We start from the raw sequence: 19,024 nt of genomic DNA, 5'->3' as shown, positions 1-19,024 counted from the left end.
ACCCTACTTTTCAACCTCCTTGTCTGTTTCTCAGAGGTAACCACTTTAAAATTCTAGATATTTCCTCTGGATTTACCTTCTTATTTCTAAATAAGATGCTTATACTTTTTTTTTCTGTATTGTAGTTTTTTAACTTCTATAGAAGATGACCATTTAGTTTAATTCTCTGTGTCCTCTCATCCTTGCAATAGTTGTGTTGTAATTTTGATTGAATCAGTATGCAGTGTTTACAGTAATATGACTTTGGATCTATAAATACAATAAAATGCAATATAGAGAATATAATACTATAAATACAATAAAAATACACGCAATGTATTTTTATTATAGTTACCTTATTTTTTGCTTTTTTCTTTTTGTAAACCTGTCTGTCACTTATTTGTTCCGAAACTCTGAAAGCCTCTTATATGGTCTAAGATGACTATGAGGTTACTTGCCTGAGCAACTAGTAGGGTGGATTTGCTATTTAGGAAGTAGGGAAGATTCAGAAAAATAGATTATTTTTACCAGGCTTATTGAGGTTGGGAAATCAAATAGCCCTATCTTCAGCTGAAGTGTCTGCTGTTTCTAAGGTGTAAGCCTTTCCAGGTTCTGTTGCTCTTATGAGCTGCTGCTTGGCTTCTAAAATGCCACCTTTTCCGAAGCCCCCTGTGCAAGCTTGAATTTCAGCTTTCTTTGCTAAGAACAATGACAGATGAACTACAATAACTTTCTCAGGGAATTTGAAGTACACAAAGGAGTAATGCTTGTTTCAGTGAGGCAGAATTAAAGATATATAGGGAAAAGCAGTTGGCCATTAGAGTAGATAGTATGAGTAAACTAGAAATGGGTAGTATGTATGGGTTACATCGAATAGTTTTGGCTCAAGGACATAGGTTCCATGAAAGAAAAGCTAGAGATAAGGCTGGGAAAATAGGAGCCAGATTGAAAGAGGGTAATGTATAATGCCTAACTTAAGCTTGATACTGTGGGGCCATTTAATATATTTTAAGCAGTTGAAAGTCAAAAGCAAAATTGTCCTTAAAAGGATCATTCTGTTTGTGATAGACTGGGTTTGAAGGAGCAAAAGTGGAGGCAGTGAAAAAGGGTCTATTGTAAGCATTCATGACTCAAACTAAGAAGTGCAAGTAGAAAAAGACAGATCTGAGAAATTCAGATGGTATAATCAGCAGTCCTTGTGACCAAGTGGGTTTGAGGACTAAGGGAGAAGAATAGGGTTAAAATAATTCATGCATCTTTTTATTTTTTATTTTTTCCGGATAAGGTCTCATTATGTTTCCCAGGCTAGAGTACAGTGGCGTGATCACAGCTCACTGGAACCTCATAGTCCTGGGCTCAAGCAGTCCTCCTGGCTCAGCCTCCCAAGCAGCTGGGATTATTAAACTCATGCACCACCATGCCCAGCTAATTTTTTTTTAATCTTTTATAGAGATGAGGATCTTGCTGTGTTGCCCAGGGTGGTCTTAAACTCCTGGCCTCAAGTGATCCTCTCTCCTCGACCTCCCAAAGTGCTAGCTAGGATCACAGGCTCGAGCCACTCTGCCTGGCCACTCCTGCATTTTTGACTTTGCAAAAAAGGTAGAGAACAGGGCCATAATTAAAGACAAGAAATAAAGGAAAGGAGATTGAACCACTGAGTTCCAACAGACATAAGAATATGATTATTTACTAGTTATTGTGAAACTCAGAATTCTAGGCCCAGTCAGTTCTAGCTCACCTAAAGGATATGTTTGGGGAGAACTAAAATAAGAGAGCAAGGTAGAACACTGGGTGAGATTCAGTTATTGGGAATTTAGATACCAATAATGTATGTGAAAGCATTTTCTAAATGTTACTTAACTGTTCAGAGGTATTTTGAGACTCTTTTTACTTACTTTATAGGTGAGCGAAGCAGGTGTTCATAGACCCCATGTTGGTGGAATTCATGGTCGGAGTAATGATGGGGCTTATTCTCTTGTCCTGGCTGGTGGATTTGCAGATGAAGTAGTAAGTCATGATACAGCCTTGTTCTTTAGAACTTGCCTTGATCATTCGGTAAAATATAAAAGCTTTGTCTAGGGTACATCAAATACTATCTCTTTTTAGCATAGCTTTTATGTTGAAGTGATCAGTTATGTACAAGTTATAAGGTAAATCAATTGGCAGTGTCTAATCTTGACATGTACTAATTTGACTTGCAGGAAAAATGCATTCTCTGTAGAGTGTATTTTTTTAATTAAACTTATTATTTTGAGATAATTATAGGTTCACACGTAGCATTAGAAACACAGATCCTGTGCCCGCAGTGGTGACAACTTGCAAAACTGTGTAGAGTGTAGTATCACAACCAGTTCTTAGCTACTATGGATAAAGCTGCAGTAAACATTTGTGAAGTAGATCTTTGTATTATAGGCAAGTCATATCTACAGGAGTAGGTGAGGGAAACCTGAATAAACTTTTCTTATTCAAGAAAAGATTTGTTCTGAAGCCTTTAATTTGGTATAACATTCATGGAGCCAGTGATCTTTGTTCTGTTTGGATGAATGGACATGACTCTTGAGTACCTGCTGACAATTGAGTTAATATTTTAGTCTAGTAATTTGAGAATTAATCAAATGCTAGTTTTAGTGTCCTGTTTGGGCATCTTGAGAAATGAGAACCCACAAAGATGATCTGCATCTTCTCAGTTTTCCTGAGAAGTAATTTGCTCAGTGATCAGGAAAAAACTCTGAAGCCATGCTGTTTTGGGTTTGTGTCCTGGAGCATGAAGCCATGTCTTCCTAGCTGTGTGGCCTTAGGCAAGTTACTGAACCTCTGCCTCATCTGTAAAATAGAGTTTTTAACATTTCATAGGCTTGCTATGAGGGTTAAATGAATTAATTATATGTAAAATGCTTTGCCTAACCATTCCCTCCACCACAGTAAGAGCTAGATAGGTATTATGAGTGGTAGTGGTAGTACTCGGTCTTGTAGGCATGTAAAGGGTATTGTGAGAGAGAAACTGGCAAAAATTGAGAATATATTCTAGACTGCCTTGAACTAAAGAATTATTAAAGGACTCTGGGAAAAGTTTCATGGTCTTAATTGTGCTTTAGAATGATTTATCTGGTATCTTTAGTGGGGAGGTTGAGAAGATTGAGATGGTCTTCTACCTGATAAGGGTGATGGCAGGCATGGAGCATTCAGCTTGTTGTCTTAGGCAGCTGCTTTAGCAGCTTGGGAGAAGGATAGAGTTTGGAAAATACAAGAATTGAGTATTTCAGGACAGCACCATGTCCCTTGTGTGGATACAGCTTCTTTATGTGAGCTTTTTTCAGGTAGCAGCCTTGTTTAGGCCTCTGCCTTACAGGGGCACAATTTAGTGGATCATGGACTAGAAGATGCAACATATTTAGGCTGATCATTTTTTCATACACAAAATAGTCTGAAATAATATTGGCTGAGTTCTGACAGTCTGACAATTCTCTTATATACCTATGATAATGTAAAGTTTTTATTTGTGTAACAATTAAGTATAAAGGAGTTAATGGTATAGAATTTTAACCATGTTTACTTGATACTCGCTGCTTGAAGAACAATGTTTTTATGTTTTAAATGCTGTTTATCTTAGGTTGCTCTTATGCTCTTCTAGTTTCCCATGATTCCCAAGATTCCCACTCTTTATAGTCCCATGATTATAACTTGAAAAGTTGACAGAGTTAATGTGGAGTCAATACATATACCTTGTGGAAAACTATTTTTGATCAATTTTAGAAGTATTCTCAACTATTCTATAATAGATGTACTTATTTATTAGAATTCCTTTATATACAGTACACACTAAAGATGTAATTCCTTAATACCGTTTTTAAAAATATAGACCTCAGTATCGGGATACTCAAGGTTTTTGGACCAATAAAAACACTTTTCAAACTATATGATTTTAGTTTTGGTTCCTAATCCAAAAGAAAAACAAGATGTAAACAACTGACTTCTATAACAAGTAAGATTTTTTTTTTTTTTTTTTTTTTTGAGACAGAGTCTTGCTTTGTTGCCCAGGCTAGAATGAGTGCCGTGGCGTTAGCCTAACTCACAGCAACCTTACTCAGACTCCTCGGCTTAAGCGATGCTACTGCCTCAGCCTCCCGAGTAGCTGGGACTACAGGCATGCACCACTATGCCTGGCTAATTTTTTCTATATATATTTTTAGTTGGCCATATAATTTCTTTCTATTTTTTAGTAGAGAGGGGGGTCTCGCTCTTGCTCAGGCTGGTCTCAAACTCCTGACCTCGAGCGATCCATCTGCCTCAGCCTCCCAGAGTGCTAGGATTACAGGCGTGAGCCACCGTGCCTGGCCACAAGTAAGGATTTAGTAGCGAAAACATCATTGTCTAAAGTTCCATCTGAACTAATTCAAATGCTCTTTCATTAAAGAAGAATCACTTTTTAGTGTTAGTAGAATTTATTACATACTGATAGTTTTCTCAATTTGAGTACTGAATTAGGTAGAGACTTCATATTAATTTCTAGTTACTACCAAAATGATTGTGGAGCTAGTTTATGTAACATTTTCTTTGGGCATTTTTTTTTTTTTTTTGAGACAGAGTCTCACTTTGTTGCCCGGGCTATAGTGAGTGCCGTGGCGTCAGCCTAGCTCACAGCAACCTCAAACTCCTGGGCTTAAGCGATCCTACTGCCTCAGCCTCCCGAGTAGCTAGGACTACAAGCATGAGCCACCATGCCCGGCTAATTTTTTTTTCTATACATATTTTTAGTTGTCTAGATAATTTATTTCTATTTTTAGTAGAAATGGGGGTCTCACTCAGGCTGGTCTCGAACTCCTGACCTTGAGCGATCCACCTGCCTTGGCCTCCCAGAGGGCTAGGATTACCGGCGTGAGCCACCGCTCCTGGCCTGGGCATGTTTTTTATTTTGCATTTAATAGGCACTTTATTCTACTTGTTTTCAAATTTTTCTCCAAATTTCTTTTTAATGTTAGATGATTATTTTACCTAAATGTAATATGAATGAACCCACAGAATATGAAATGTTAAAGAACTTACTGTGCTATTAGAATTTTAATGAGGTTTTTAGGTAAACTTGTTTTATAAAACTTAGTATCAACATCAGAGTTTGAAATTTGGCAGGAAACTTAGGTATGGTATAGGTGGCAATTGGGAATTCAGTTATTGAACATTTATCAAAGTAATAATATATATAAAGGACCTATAAGCTAGTATTGATAAGATTATTTTAAATTAAATATTTCTAACCCATAAGACCTTATCTTGTAACATCCTATAGATTTTTTGACTACATATATGAAAATAGCCACGTTTGGAGATATTGGAAATTATAATTTAAAGTGAAAGCTTTGGGTCAAGTGATATAACTTGAAGGTGTACTTCACATAATATTGCATTTGAATTTTGCATTATTTTGGTAGATAATGAAGAGAACATGTCGACTCATAACATCCTAACCAAATATTTTGACTCTGAAATAAGAATTGATGAAATACTTGAGTTTAGGTGTCTTAATGCAGGAAATCTTCTCCTACAGGACCGAGGTGATGAATTCACATACACTGGAAGTGGTGGTAAAAATCTGGCCGGCAATAAAAGAATTGGTGCACCTTCAGCTGATCAAACATTAACAAACATGAACAGGTACTACTGTAAAGACTACTTAGAATTTAGATATGACATTGTATAAAAGTTTGATTATAGAATTATAATTTGTAACTTAAACTGTGGGGGAGAATCTTACATTGGGAGTTAAAGATCTGAAATTAAAATTCTTTGCCTGATTATATAATTATAGTCATCCTAACTTATTTCCTCATACTGTTATTTTTTAAATGGCATAATTCCCAGTCTTAATATATGTACTATGCATTTGAAAACTTTTTGACGCCTCTGAAGGAAGGGAGCCTATATATAACAATTTAAGTGAAATTGAGGACAAGGTGGCTTGTCTACTATCCCATAGGTCAAAGCTAAAGTGGTATGTTCTACTCAACACAGATTTAACTTTTAAAGTGCCCAACTTCTTTTTAGAGGAGACTCACTTGTGTGAAATAGGGGAACCACATTTATGTGCATAAGTGATATATCAGATAACTTAATCAGATCTGCACTATCAAGGTACTTTTAGAATTTGTAGCAATAATGTATCTTCTAAGTATTATAAAAGGGAATATTCATTTAGTTACAAAAGTGATTTTTTTTCTGACTAAATCCCCTTAAGGCATTACCAAAAAGCCACCTTGTACTGACCTTTATTCTATAGAAATATTGATATCCCAACTCCCATGGGAGCAGAAAATTTAATAACTTCCCCCAAAAAAGTGCATTTTGTCAGTGAATGCTACTACCAACATCAATAATAGATAAGTAACCCAAACCATCAGATATCAAAGATTACATTATAATTTGTCATACTGAAAATTTTGTGATCATTTCATAAAGTTAAAATTTTTTATATCCTATTAAAGGTATTTTATGAATTAAGTAAAAGTGAGTATTTTTCACTTTGAGTCTGATTCACTCGGTTTTAAGTAATTTCTGATGACCGTGTGAAGTAAAGGATATAATTCTTTCGAGACTTGATTGCATACCAAGTTAAAAAGAATCTGTTTTTATGATTTCTATATTATTTCTGACAGTAGGATTATTTTTACTGAACCAGCAGAGGAGACAGGTCAGATTTGCTGGTGAAAACATTCTTGAGGCAGGAGTCCAGTCCCTAGCTGTTCTTTATCTAGCAAGAAAGCAGCTCTTCAAGAGGAATGATCTTAAAAGGAATACTTTGTGCTTTTGTCAACGAAAATGTTTCTTGAATTTGCAAAAGAGCCTTTTCAAGTTGTCAAATCTGAAAATATTTTCCCTTTAATAGTAGATTATTTTGCTTGAATGAAACTTCTTTCATAACTACCCACCCTTGTAATGTACATGTTAGATACTTTTCAAGCTTTCAGACAATCTAATAAGTACTCTTACAATCTCATTAGAAAATAATTGACAAGCAGGAAAAATCTTTGCTATTAAAGTTAGAGGGCAGTGAAAATGAAATATTAACTCAAAACAATTAAGGGTTGACTTTAACATCATCAGTCACTTTATACATTACGCTGTGAATACACCTTATGATTTTAAGACCTCTTAGGCAAAGGTACCTATGTCTTACAAACATGAAAACTGAGATGAAAGGCCCAGGCCCATAGCTCTGACAGATAGTATACTCTTTCCCAAAAAGTGTATGGTTCAGTTCATTTTTGCTTCTTTTCTAAGAGGTAATTTGACACCTTCTTGCTTCTGAGAAGTTTAGTCCTATTTCTTCTTAGCTCTTCAACTTTTAAGAAACTAAAGAGTGCAGCAAGGTAACTTGGCCATCCTTTATCAGGGCAGTTAGAGACAACTGACTGGTTTGGGCTGCAGATAAGAGTAAAGCAAGAGCTTTATTGCTGTTTTGCCTAGTTTCATCCTCTTATACTCTTTTCATATGCTTGAATAGCCTGTATACTTATCTGAAGCCAGAAGTGAGTTGACAGTGCCAGTTAGAGGTGGCAGTAATTATGACTGAAGGTACCTGTGAGTGTTTAAAGCATTCCACTCAGTGACATGAAGGCAGTACTTATCCTAGTTCTTTAAGAAGATACAGTATGTATATCTTCATAGGTATTCCATAAGTAAGATGTAATTCTAACCCTAGAGTTGATGGCTATATTTTCTTCTGCCTCCCAGAGTTTTAATGCATCTATCTCCCTTTTAGATAACAATAACTTGGTAAGCTTTAACTCTTTGACCACAGCTATAAAAGTTACTTTATAAAACAAAATCCTTTAAGTTCATTTACTTTTAAAATATAACTGTGGTCAAGAGGTTTCTCTTCAACATTTTATTCATATAGTCTTAAGATCTATTTTTTAATTTGAGCCTGCATGAAAAGAATTATACCCTGGAAAAGTATTTCATATCCTATCTGATTTCACCAGATTGGGTGTACTTCTTTTTTTAACCTTATGTATTCTCAATGTTTTCTTTTCACTTAAGTTAGGAATTAGCTGTCTTAAAGGAAAATGCTAATTTTAAACAGATTCTAAAACTGGTATTTTAAAATACTAAAAATAATTTTAAGACAGATTTTGGTAGGACTAGGTTTTCAAAGAAAGGTCTTCTAACATCTGATAAGCTCATTGAGTTATTACTACTGAGTGAATACATATACTAGGGAAGTTCCAGCTAAGTCAGGCGCTTCTTCCAACTCACTGTCCTCATTGTCTATGTTAAAATGTAGTGATCTGAAGCAGCCAAAAATCTTCATTGTTGGCTGGGCACAGTGGCTCAAGCCTGTGATCCCAGTGCCTTTGGGAAGCCGAGGCAACATCACTAGAGGCCAGGGAGTTGAGACTAGCCTGGGCAACATAGCAAGACTCGCATCTCTACCAAAAAAAATTTAAAAATTAGCCAAGCATGGTGGTGCACGCCTGTAGTCCCAGCTACTCGAGAGGCTGAGGTGGGGAGATTGCTTGAGCCCAGGAGTTCGAGGTTATAGTGAGCTATGATCACGCCACTGCACTCCAGCCTGGACACCAGAGCGAGATCCTGTCTCTAAAAAGAAAAATCTTCCTTGTCTTGATTTAGCACAGGCATTTGGATGCTTCAGTCTTATTTAAATTTATCTTTTTATGGAGGCCTTTAAAGAATATTCTCATACTGTACTTGTTCTTAATCTTTTAAACTTTTAGGAATCTCTGTTGTCTGGAATGTGGAAAGTAGACCTAGGAAGATCATTTATACCTTGATGACAAATTTATATTTCTGGATTTCTTTCTACATTATTCCAGCAATTTACCTTACTCCCTTATCAAAAATAACTATTAAAACAATCACTTGCTTTAGTTTTCCAACGTTCTCCCTTCCCTCAACAAACGTTATTTAAAGAAAATTCCATGTATTTCTAGTTGTTTTCTATTATACGTGGCACAGATGTTATTACTTTCAGAAGAACCCTACAGGCTATCTGAGAACCAATCCCCTGGCTTGGGGGTGACATCAGAAAACTGATTTGTCTTCTCTGCTGGTGGGGGAAAGCATAATCCTATTATCTGGAATAATATGGAAAGAATCATAGACTCTTGACCATCAGGTAAGGCATAATTCACCTTTTAACTGAGCTAATGACTCCATTATATACCAGAAGAAAGACTACTTGGTATAAAGACTTTTTTTTGTTTGTTTTTTTAGGGCGTTGGCCCTAAACTGTGATGCTCCATTGGATGATAAAATTGGAGCAGAGTCTCGGAATTGGAGAGCTGGTAAGCCAGTCAGAGTGATACGCAGTTTTAAAGGGAGGAAGATCAGCAAATATGCTCCTGAAGAAGGCAACAGATATGATGGCATTTATAAGGTGCTCTATCTGGCATGACATCTTGTTTGTCATTCTTCCTGGGCTTTCAAGACAGGGTTGCCACAGGGAACTACTGTGGGTGGGCTAGAGGAAATAGTAGGCCGTCTTAGTTGATATTTCTACTTTTTCTGGAAATGTAACAGATGCACAAAGCACGCTCTTTGACACTTTTCTTTTAAGGCTTATTTGAAGTTCCTAAGAGCAGAGTTATATTTTGGGTTAAGATTTAAGTATGTATTCTCTATGATGAAACCATTTAAATAACTTGGCCATTATAGACCTGGATTCTTTTCAGAATAATTTTAATTGTAATAGATTTTCAAAGCAGAACACATTATAACAAAAATATATTTGCAGTCTTTAAAAATAGGGGCATCTACTGCCACCATTTTAATCTACCTATGCAAAATTCTGTTAATTAGCATAATTTGTCATTGTATTAAATTTATAGCTATCTACATTTATATGGGAACTGTCTTAATAGAGATTAAGGTCAAAACAATGTTTCAGTGGATATTTTTGACCTATTATTCTTAAAGCAAAGCCAGGTACCTTCTGAACTGCATTAAGTTCTGGCAAGTTTACTTATACCACTAAAGTGATGATTTTATGAATAAGTCTAAACTTTACGTCTCAAACTAGCACTGATATATTATGATTTAGGTGGTGAAATACTGGCCAGAGATTTCATCAAGCCATGGATTCTTGGTTTGGCGATATCTTTTAAGAAGAGATGATGTTGAACCTGCTCCTTGGACCTCAGAAGGAATAGAACGGTCAAGGAGATTATGTCTACGTTTACAGGTTAGATTACATTTGTCTAGACTACTGTGTGTTCTTAAAATTGTACACCTCTACTATCTACATGCCTTAACTCTGGATATAACCCACAGCAATTGATCAGTGGACTATAAGGGGTGAGGAATAAGATCATGTGAATATACAGAAGGAAAAGAAGTAAAAAGGTAGCATCCTAGGTGTCAACCTGCCCTAGGACCAAGGGTTGTACTTGAGAAAAACTGGGTTTGTCGGTAAAAAGTAAAATATTTTCAGTTCAATTTGGAAATGACTTGAAGTGTGAGGGAAAGGGATTCATAAAATTTAGGTGTGGTAGACCTTAAGAAGGGACATTTATCCTAGAGGGCCCAGGGGTGTGTCTCTGGAAGGGGAAGGGTGGGGAGGTGGCTTATAAGAGTGGTCTGCTTTCTACCCTTCTCACTTTTCCTCACCCCTTTTTTCTCTCTCCCCCGCAAAGCTGCTTCCCTGCCCTGCCACCACCTTTAGTGCTTTGCCTTTTTTTCCCCTTTGCCCATGTTCAGCTGTTAACCCATGAAAGACTTTATTGGTTTTGTGTGCATAGTGGATGGTATGGCTGCATTCCCCCTTCACTGCCTGTATACCCTAGATTTTGTCCCTGACACTGACTTCAGAGCATGGTTTGAGTTCATCCCCCATCATTCCCTGTTGTTGTGCTTCCCGGAAAGACTGCCAGCTTTGTCATTTCCCCTGGCTCTGCCCACATTGCATGTGTAGGGGCTGAACTATGGGCAAGTGTCTGACCACCCAGGCAGGTGAGTGTGTGTTTTCTAGTGCAAGTCTGTTTCTATATTTTCCTTTTTAAACTCATAGAACTGATTAAACAAGAGCCATCAGTTGATAAAATAGCTACCAAAATTATTCCTTTTATAACTCAATATTAAAAAATTTGTCAAATTCATTTTCAAGATTTTTCAGATCCCAGTGTTCAGAACATTGTTCTAAATAGGTTAGATTTGAAACTGAGCAGAGTATGTGATCCCATCTATGATGAGTTTATAATATCATTGATGTTTATAATGTCATTGAGGCCTAAAACATACAGAACTTTTAAGCATGAGCATTATCATAAAGCATACCCCTGCCACTGCAAAAAAAAAAAAAAAAGTAGCCATTAAAACATCAGGATACTAGGTAGAATTCTTTAAAGTGTTACCCTTAGCTGGTAGCAGATGTAGTAATTTAGTCATTTTAAGTCTTCTGAAAGCCCCACCCCCACTAATCATAGGAGGTAAGAAATTTGGCCCTTAATGTTTTTATTTTTGATTCCACAATTTACTGTGATTCCATCTATTTGATTACCATCTGTTGTGCTCTATGGTTGATCCTTATTTACCTTCATATCTAGATTCTACTTTTCTTAAACTTTAAGCTACCTAGTCATGACTCCTGAAGACTTACCTTTCCTCTCTTAGATCTGAAACTAAGATCATTGTATTACAAAATGGAATCTGTTAGTGAAAGCTCTGTGGTTTTGCACTGAATTCGGGATTTGAATAGTCATTTGTCCTTTGAACCCTTTTTTTCTTTACTGTCTATATCCTTTCTTTAATTAAAGTCTTTAGATTTGGGGAAAGTATAGTCTTCCCCTTTTTAAAAATTTCTCAGGATCTGTAACCCCGTTCTCTGTGGAGCTTAAATCTACATTTTACTTCTCCCCTCCCCCCATTATCAGTATCCAGCAGGTTACCCTTCAGATAAGGAAGGGAAGAAGACTAAAGGACAGTCAAAGAAGCAGGCCAGTGCAGCCACAAAAAGACCAACTACAGATGGTAGGTAATGATTGCAGAACATAAATTCTAATAACAAACTTGGTAATAAAGAGAAATATTAAGAGAATAAATTTTGAGACTCATAAGAAATTAAAAGCAGAGAATTTTTCAGGGGGTAGAGGATGGATCTTTCTGTGTATTTTTATTAGTATCAGAACCAAAGTAACAGCAAATGTAAACTCCAGGGGAAGTTAGATGCTACTTTATTCTGGTTATCTTCCTGCTAAATGTTACTGGTGCCAGTGAACTCTTGTTTCATAGTTCTCCTTAGAACCACTTGTAAGTCTGCTGATACATTTTTTAAAATAAACCTAGATGACTGTCCGAGTGCCTCCAAAATGTTCAAAGCATCAGATTCACCAGAAGCAGTTGAGGCTTTCCAACTAACTCCTCAACAACAACATCTAATTAGAGAAGATTGTCAAAACCAGAAGCTGTGGGATGAAGTGCTTGCATCTCTTGCGGAAGGACCAGTATGTAAAGATTTTTTTAAATAACATTCTAATATTTAACAAATGATAAAAAATTTTCTTATAAAGTATGATATTCACAAGTCAGTCAAAACTTGATCCTTCTGTCTAGTTTTCTCGTCCAGTACCACCACCTTTCTAATATAATCTAAAGCAATACATTTAAAGTAGTCTTACATTTATTTTAAGTCTCTTAGATGTTGGTTTTTGACTTCTCTATGCCTGAACTATTTCTGGGAAGAATTTTCCGTTGTAAAACACAAGCAACCTAATCTAAAGCTCACCAGGAAAGTTTTTGTTGTAGTTGAAAGTTACCTAGTATCATAAGTTTTAAGCAATTCAGCACAATTTTCAAAACCTATATGTTCAACTTAGGGATAAAATAAGCCAGCATTGATTCACTTAAATACTGTATATTTTTAAAGCTTTTTCCCATTTTGGGGAAATCATAAAATTTTTAAAGTGAAAAGAAATCACAAGATTATTGTGTGGATTTTGTGTTAAGCTGTGTTACAGCAAATAAAGCTTTCTTATCAAATCCCCAAAGTTGGAGGCTTCAAATACAAATTATCTGTTCATTCCTTGCATACTTGCTTTTATTATGTCTTTAATTTTGCTTATAAATTTGAATCTATTAGATACTGACCCCTTGTCATTTGTAATATAATTACTTTTCTGGTTTTTTTCCTTCCAAAGTGTTGATATATAGCTATTGTGGGTGAGCTCTAGTAGCCTCTCTTCAAAGTCCATCTTGTCGTCTTAGTAAATTTCTTCTTTCCAATTCTCTTTATTTATCTAATTGCATTAGTTAGAAAATCTTCTAAGTCTGAAATGGAGTTAATGAATATATATGCTTTCTATCTAGACTTGAAGAGAGCTCTTAGGTTTTTGTGTTGCTTCTTTGATAGTCATCATTGTATTAAGGAATAATCTAATATAATTTTTAAACTCTTAGAAATGAGTGAAATTTGTTTAATACCTTTTGGATTTATATTGAAATCATCATTTCCTTTGCCTACAAAACTATAAACGGTGGTATGTTGGGTTATCTTTGGTAGAATGAGGCTTATGTGCTTAGAGGACAGAGGAAAAGTGATTTCACTCTGTGGGAAGTTACTTTTTAGCCAAGAGACCCAGGCATAAGAAGAGTCTGACTCCCATCCTGAGCAAGAGCGAGACCCCATCTCTACTGAAAAAATAGAAAGCAATTAGCTGGACAACTAAAAATATATACAAAAAATTAGCCGGGCATGGTGGTGCATGCCTGTAGTCAGAGCTACTTGGGAGGCTGAGGCAGGAGGAACACTTGAGCCCAGGAGTTTGAGATTGCTGTGAGCTAGGCTGACACTACGGCATTCTAGCCCGGGCAGCAGAGTGATACTCTGTCTCAAAAAAAAAGAAGAGTCTGACTCTGTTAGATTAGACTTACTTTCACTTAGAGCAAGTGAAAATACAGTAAGCAGTTGTTAATCAGCCTAATTATTCTCTGGTTGTAGAAAATACAGCTGGTTAGTGATAACTCAGGTGAATTCTAACTGGGGGTAGGCAGGGGGAAAAGTAGCAAACATAGATGGAGGAAAAAGCCACCTGAGTGCACGTGGAAATTCTTTTCCCTGTGGGTGATATCCCACTGGTGACAGGATCTGACCTGCCTATGTCAAATTATTGTGACCTTGTTGCTGACAGTTGCTCTGGTTGTATATGTACTATCACCCTGGACAACTTTCATGCCCATCCTCTTCAAATAAGCCAGGAACACATTAGACAGAAAAACCAGGTGTTAGCCAACAGTGACTTTATGTATGTATGTATATACATTTATATACAAACTCCTTCCCAAGGCCCTATGTGGTGAATAGCCCAGCCTACATCTGTAGTCTCCTCTTGCTACCCTCTTGTGCCCAAAATGCTTTGATGACAGCCGTCTCTGTGCTATTTAGACACACTCGATTTGTTGTTGCCCATGGGCCTTTTCAACGCATACTGTCTTTCTGACTGTAATTCTTTGTCTTCGTGTAGCTTCCTCCTTTATATCCTTTAAGTCTGCATAAATATTACACTCCTCAGAGAAGCCTTCTGCAGCTACCCTTGGTCTGCTCTCCTATAGTAATGTAAGTCCCATGAGAGCAGAGACTTTGCTTTCTTATTACCACCATAGATGAGTGTCTAGGAACATTGTAGAAACTCAAAATACCTATATTACATATACCCATGTTATAGACACATGTAAGTTCAGGGAAAATAGTGGTCATTAACAAAACAGTTTTTCAGGGAGAAGAGGGTACTTGATATAAACTTTGGGTTTATACAACATCTCCCCATAAGTGCCGTATTTTTTAATGTGTCATATAATACTTTGTTCATTGTAGTACACTTGACTTTTTATAATTCATCATAAGTCAGTATCAAGATATCTTTTAGAATATGGCATTTGAATTTTTAACTTAAAATTCTTATAAATTTTACTTTTTCTATTAATATAAAAAAAATACACTTCCTTACTACCAAAAATAACTGAATGGAGGATTATCCTTACGACTACTCAGGAAAAACTACCTTTCCTTCCAGTTTAAAAGAAACAGCCTGGGTAAAATGGAATCAGTAACAGCTTTTGAAGAGTATAGGGGTATCCATTTGATCATGTGCTTTAGGTAGCTCTCCTTCTTATAATTTTGTCCCACTTTGAACATTTTGCATCAGGAAAATATGGGACTTTCTGTATGGAGACAAAATATCCAAAATAATCCTAGGAAAATAAATGTTGATTCTTTCTGGTATTAGACATGACAGAGTATTAGTGCCGAGTGCTTCTATTAAAGCTTCAAAAAATATTCAAGTTTTGTAACAGCGAAAGATTGAACAGATAATGCCTATTCATACACTGGAATACTGTGCAGTGCAGCTTTTTGAAAAAGACAACCAGTAGGTAATGGCCTTGAGACAAGCTGCCCATGATATTTTTAAGTAAAAATACTTTATCCCTGGAATGTGAGATTTAGGGGGACTTTGCCTTTTTTCTTTATTTCTTATTTTGAAACAGGGTCTTGATCTGTTGCCCAGGCTGGAGTGCAGTGGGGCGATCATAACTCACTGCAGTTTTGAACTCCTGGGCTCAAGTGATCCTCCCACCTCAGCCTTCCAAGTAGCTGGGACTACAGGCACATGCCACCATGCCTGATTAACTTTTTGTAGAGATGGGTGTCTCCCTGTGTTGACCAGGCTGAACTCTTGGTTTCAAGTTAATCCTCCTGCCTCAGCCTCCCAAAGTGCTGGGATTACAAGTGTGTTTGAGCCACTGTGCCCAGCCAGACTTTGACTTTTTAATGCCATGTATTTTACTTTGCAACCTTTCTAACCCCAATACTAAGATTTAAAGCTAATGGGTATGGAATGTGGTTTCTTCAGTGTATTATGTAAGTTTGCTTGTCTCAAGTAGTTACAAGAGTGACTACTTTTTTTCTTATTAGAGAACATATTAAATATGACCAAGACCCTTTTGATACACAATAGACATATTTTGGGGTACGTGTGAAATTTTGATACATTCATATAATATGTAATAATCAACTCAGGACGATTGAATATCTCTATCACCATAAGCATTTTTCTTTATGCTGGGAACAAATTATTTTCTGATAGCTGTATTGAAATATAAATTATTGTTTCCTATAGTCTCCCCATTAATTTATTGAACAGTAGGCCTTATTCATTCTACCTAGCTATATTTTTGTATCCTTTAACCTCTAAGATAGTTTTTTTCTGATCATTTAGAATTAGTGTATTATGAACTGTTAACTTTTATTTTCCCTCCCTGTGGGTACCATTCTAGAATTTTCTGAAAAAATTGGAACAATCTTTTATGTGTGTCTGCTGCCAGGAGCTAGTTTACCAGCCTGTGACAACAGAATGCTTCCACAATGTCTGTAAAGTAAGTAGAATTCCTTTCTCATTTTCCATGTTAGGCCTGATGAAGGCACACTATTCTCTACATCTTTTTTAGTGAGCTAAGAAGCATTTTTCCATAAAGCCAGTATAGTTATGGAACCTTGCCAGTTAAGAAGCACTTAACTACATCTTGGTGGTAAATGCATGTTTTAATTCAATAGTAATGGTAATTCAGATATTAATATATATTGTTTGAGGCATTCTATCATGTTGAGAACTATTGAGGACAGGTTGAAATGAAGAAGAAAGTAAAGTGTCATTTCTCTTTACTATGTAAATAGCTTGTTTTATGTATTATAGTGCAAACTGGAAATAATAAACTTAATAAAGACTCTAAAACAGATTCTATCTGGCAGAATGCCCAGATGAATTGACTATTGTGTTATCAGCGTGGTATAAAAGGAAAGTTTGAGTTTTATTCAAGCCAAGTAGTGGTTGTGTGCCCTGACCAAACTTTAGAACTTCAGTTTCTTTTATAAAATGGAAACAAATCTTCTGAGTCTGTGCCTAACCTTGAATCAGTTAACTCTTTACTATATTTAGCGCAGCTAAATGTATTTTTTAAAGACCCATTATATGTTAAGTGATTTGATAAAATATATAACTTTAGTGCTAAGAAAGGGAATGCTGATTTTTTTTTTTTCTCTAGGGCTCTGTTGGGAAAGAACAGGATTAAAATACGGCATAACAGATTAGGCTAGTGGAAACCACACGTAATCTCCAACACCATCATTTTTCTGGATGAGGAAATTGAAGCACAAAATAGTTAAATCATTTACCTGTAGTCTCATAGTGTATACCAGAGTTGGAACTAAAACCATGACTGTGGGCTTTTTCATAGTGCAGATTCAGGTCTTCACAGTTGTTCGTTTTGTACATTTCTCTTGTTACCAAACAGTAAGTTTCTAGTTCCCAGCAATAAGTTGTTAAGTACTTTTCTACATGCCTTACCCTTAGATAAAGTTGGGGTTTTTTTTTTTTTTCCCTTGGTTTTACTTTAGGATTGCTTACAGCGCTCCTTTAAGGCCCAAGTTTTCTCCTGCCCTGCTTGCCGGCATGATCTTGGCCAGAATTACATCATGATTCCCAATGAGATTCTGCAGACTCTACTTGAGCTTTTCTTCCCTGGCTACAGCAAAGGACGATGATCTGTGTACTTCCACTCTATTGTTCCTGGTGGCTTTTTGGACAATAAAGAATCTAAAATGGGTGGGGAGGGTGGAAGTAATGGTGGACCACATCTCTCACGTTCTGAAGCAGCTAATCCTCTTCCCCACATAGCCATCATTTTATGTGTGTAGTAAGAGGCCCATTTCTCAACTGTCTTTTAAATATCAAAAGGTAGTTCCTGTCAGTAACAACTAGTTTTAATGAGTCAAAGCCTCAGCTGTAGTTGATATCCAAGTTACGATTTATTTTGCAACTACCTCAGGACAGAAAAGATTTATGGGGATTTTAAAAATCATTGAATAATTAGTTAAATGAAATTTTAGCTACACACTGCCTCCCAAATATTAGTTGTGCCTGGTTCTTGTAATTTGATTTTTACAGAAAAGGAAATGACACTTGAGATCCTTGGAATGAACGCAGCTTCTGTAATGTGCATAATACTTTTTTTAACGTCTGTTCCATTACAAAGTGTGTTTTGCAAGGACAGGTTCATTTTTTGGCCCACTTTGTGAGCTCCATTGTGCTTTTTTCTGGTGTTTTATGCAAGTTGACTACTAATGACTAATGAGAACAATAATGAATGCATTGTTGCAGCATTAGTGTAATGTGGTGTGGTTTTGCACTTAAAAGAAGTATTCAGATGCTGTAGTTGTAAATGTTCATGAAAACCCACTTCTGTACTAGTCAAACTGCTTTTAGTGAGTCTCACCAGTGGTTTTACATCTGCAGAGTATTGAGGGCTGTGCTGACTTTTGAGAGGATTTGAAATTGCTTCATATTGTGAACCTAAATTTTATATTCACTATATTCCCTAAAGTATACCTTAATAAATATTTTATGATCAGAAAAACTCATTTTGCTTTACTTTTTTACATTTGTCTGGCTTATATTATGGATTTTTAAGAATCATTTCCAGGGTTTTTCATTATGCATGTTTAGTAAAGAGACATTTTTAACTCTGAGTTTGATAATAAGAACTAGAATGAAATCTTAAGCACTAAGAACACATTTCATCCCGTTTTTTAATTTCAAAATGAGAAAAATTTTCAGAACACCTAAGTGACTATCTGTAATTTCTGTCTTATGTTCAACTGTGTAGCATAATCAGTGCTACTAATTTCACAGACATGAGAATATTTTAAAATATTCTTCTATTCTCTATACTTCTATGTTTTCATCAGAGAAAGTCTTAATGTGAGCCAATCAGTCTTTCCACCCCTAAATTCTGAACCATATAAATAACCAAGACTTACTGAATATTTACTTTGTACCAGTCTCTTGTACATTTTTATGTGTATTCATTTAATCCTTCTGACAACTCTTGAAGAGGCAGGTACTACTATCCCCATCTTTGGATGAACATCTGTGGAACTGAAAGGTTAAGAAACTTGCCCAAAAGGCATATATCAACCAAGTGGCAGAGCTGTGCTGTAAACTTGGCAGTCTGAATCCAGAGCTAGTGATCTTTACTTCATGCTATG

At 36.1% G+C, this 19,024-nt stretch overlaps 1 protein-coding gene across 5 annotated transcripts in view; it reads left to right on the top strand.

Moving 5' to 3' along the window:
* UHRF2 (ubiquitin like with PHD and ring finger domains 2) overlaps positions 1-18,393 on the top strand; it is a 75,285-nt gene extending 56,892 nt beyond the window's left edge. For 2 of the 5 annotated variants that reach the window (XM_045563851.1, XM_045563852.1), the window contains 8 exons: positions 1,882-1,986; positions 5,522-5,628; positions 9,208-9,370; positions 10,034-10,174; positions 11,862-11,958; positions 12,274-12,431; positions 16,258-16,356; positions 17,375-18,393. In XM_045563851.1, coding sequence (XP_045419807.1) covers positions 1,882-1,986; positions 5,522-5,628; positions 9,208-9,370; positions 10,034-10,174; positions 11,862-11,958; positions 12,274-12,431; positions 16,258-16,356; positions 17,375-17,521 — 1,017 coding nt within the window. In that variant the 3' untranslated portion in view covers positions 17,522-18,393. Of the gene's footprint in view, positions 1-1,881; positions 1,987-5,521; positions 5,629-9,207; positions 9,371-10,033; positions 10,175-10,775; positions 11,959-12,273; positions 12,432-16,257; positions 16,357-17,374 lie in introns of those variants that run through there. The other 3 variants (XR_006737962.1, XR_006737963.1, XM_045563853.1) reach the window with 3 other exon arrangements.
* The last annotated feature ends 631 nt before the right edge of the window (positions 18,394-19,024 follow it).

The sequence above is a fragment of the Lemur catta genome, chromosome 10 (assembly GCF_020740605.2).
Source record: "Lemur catta isolate mLemCat1 chromosome 10, mLemCat1.pri, whole genome shotgun sequence".
NCBI lineage: Eukaryota > Metazoa > Chordata > Mammalia > Primates > Lemuridae > Lemur > Lemur catta.
This window is presented reverse-complemented; position numbering and strand designations above follow the sequence as displayed.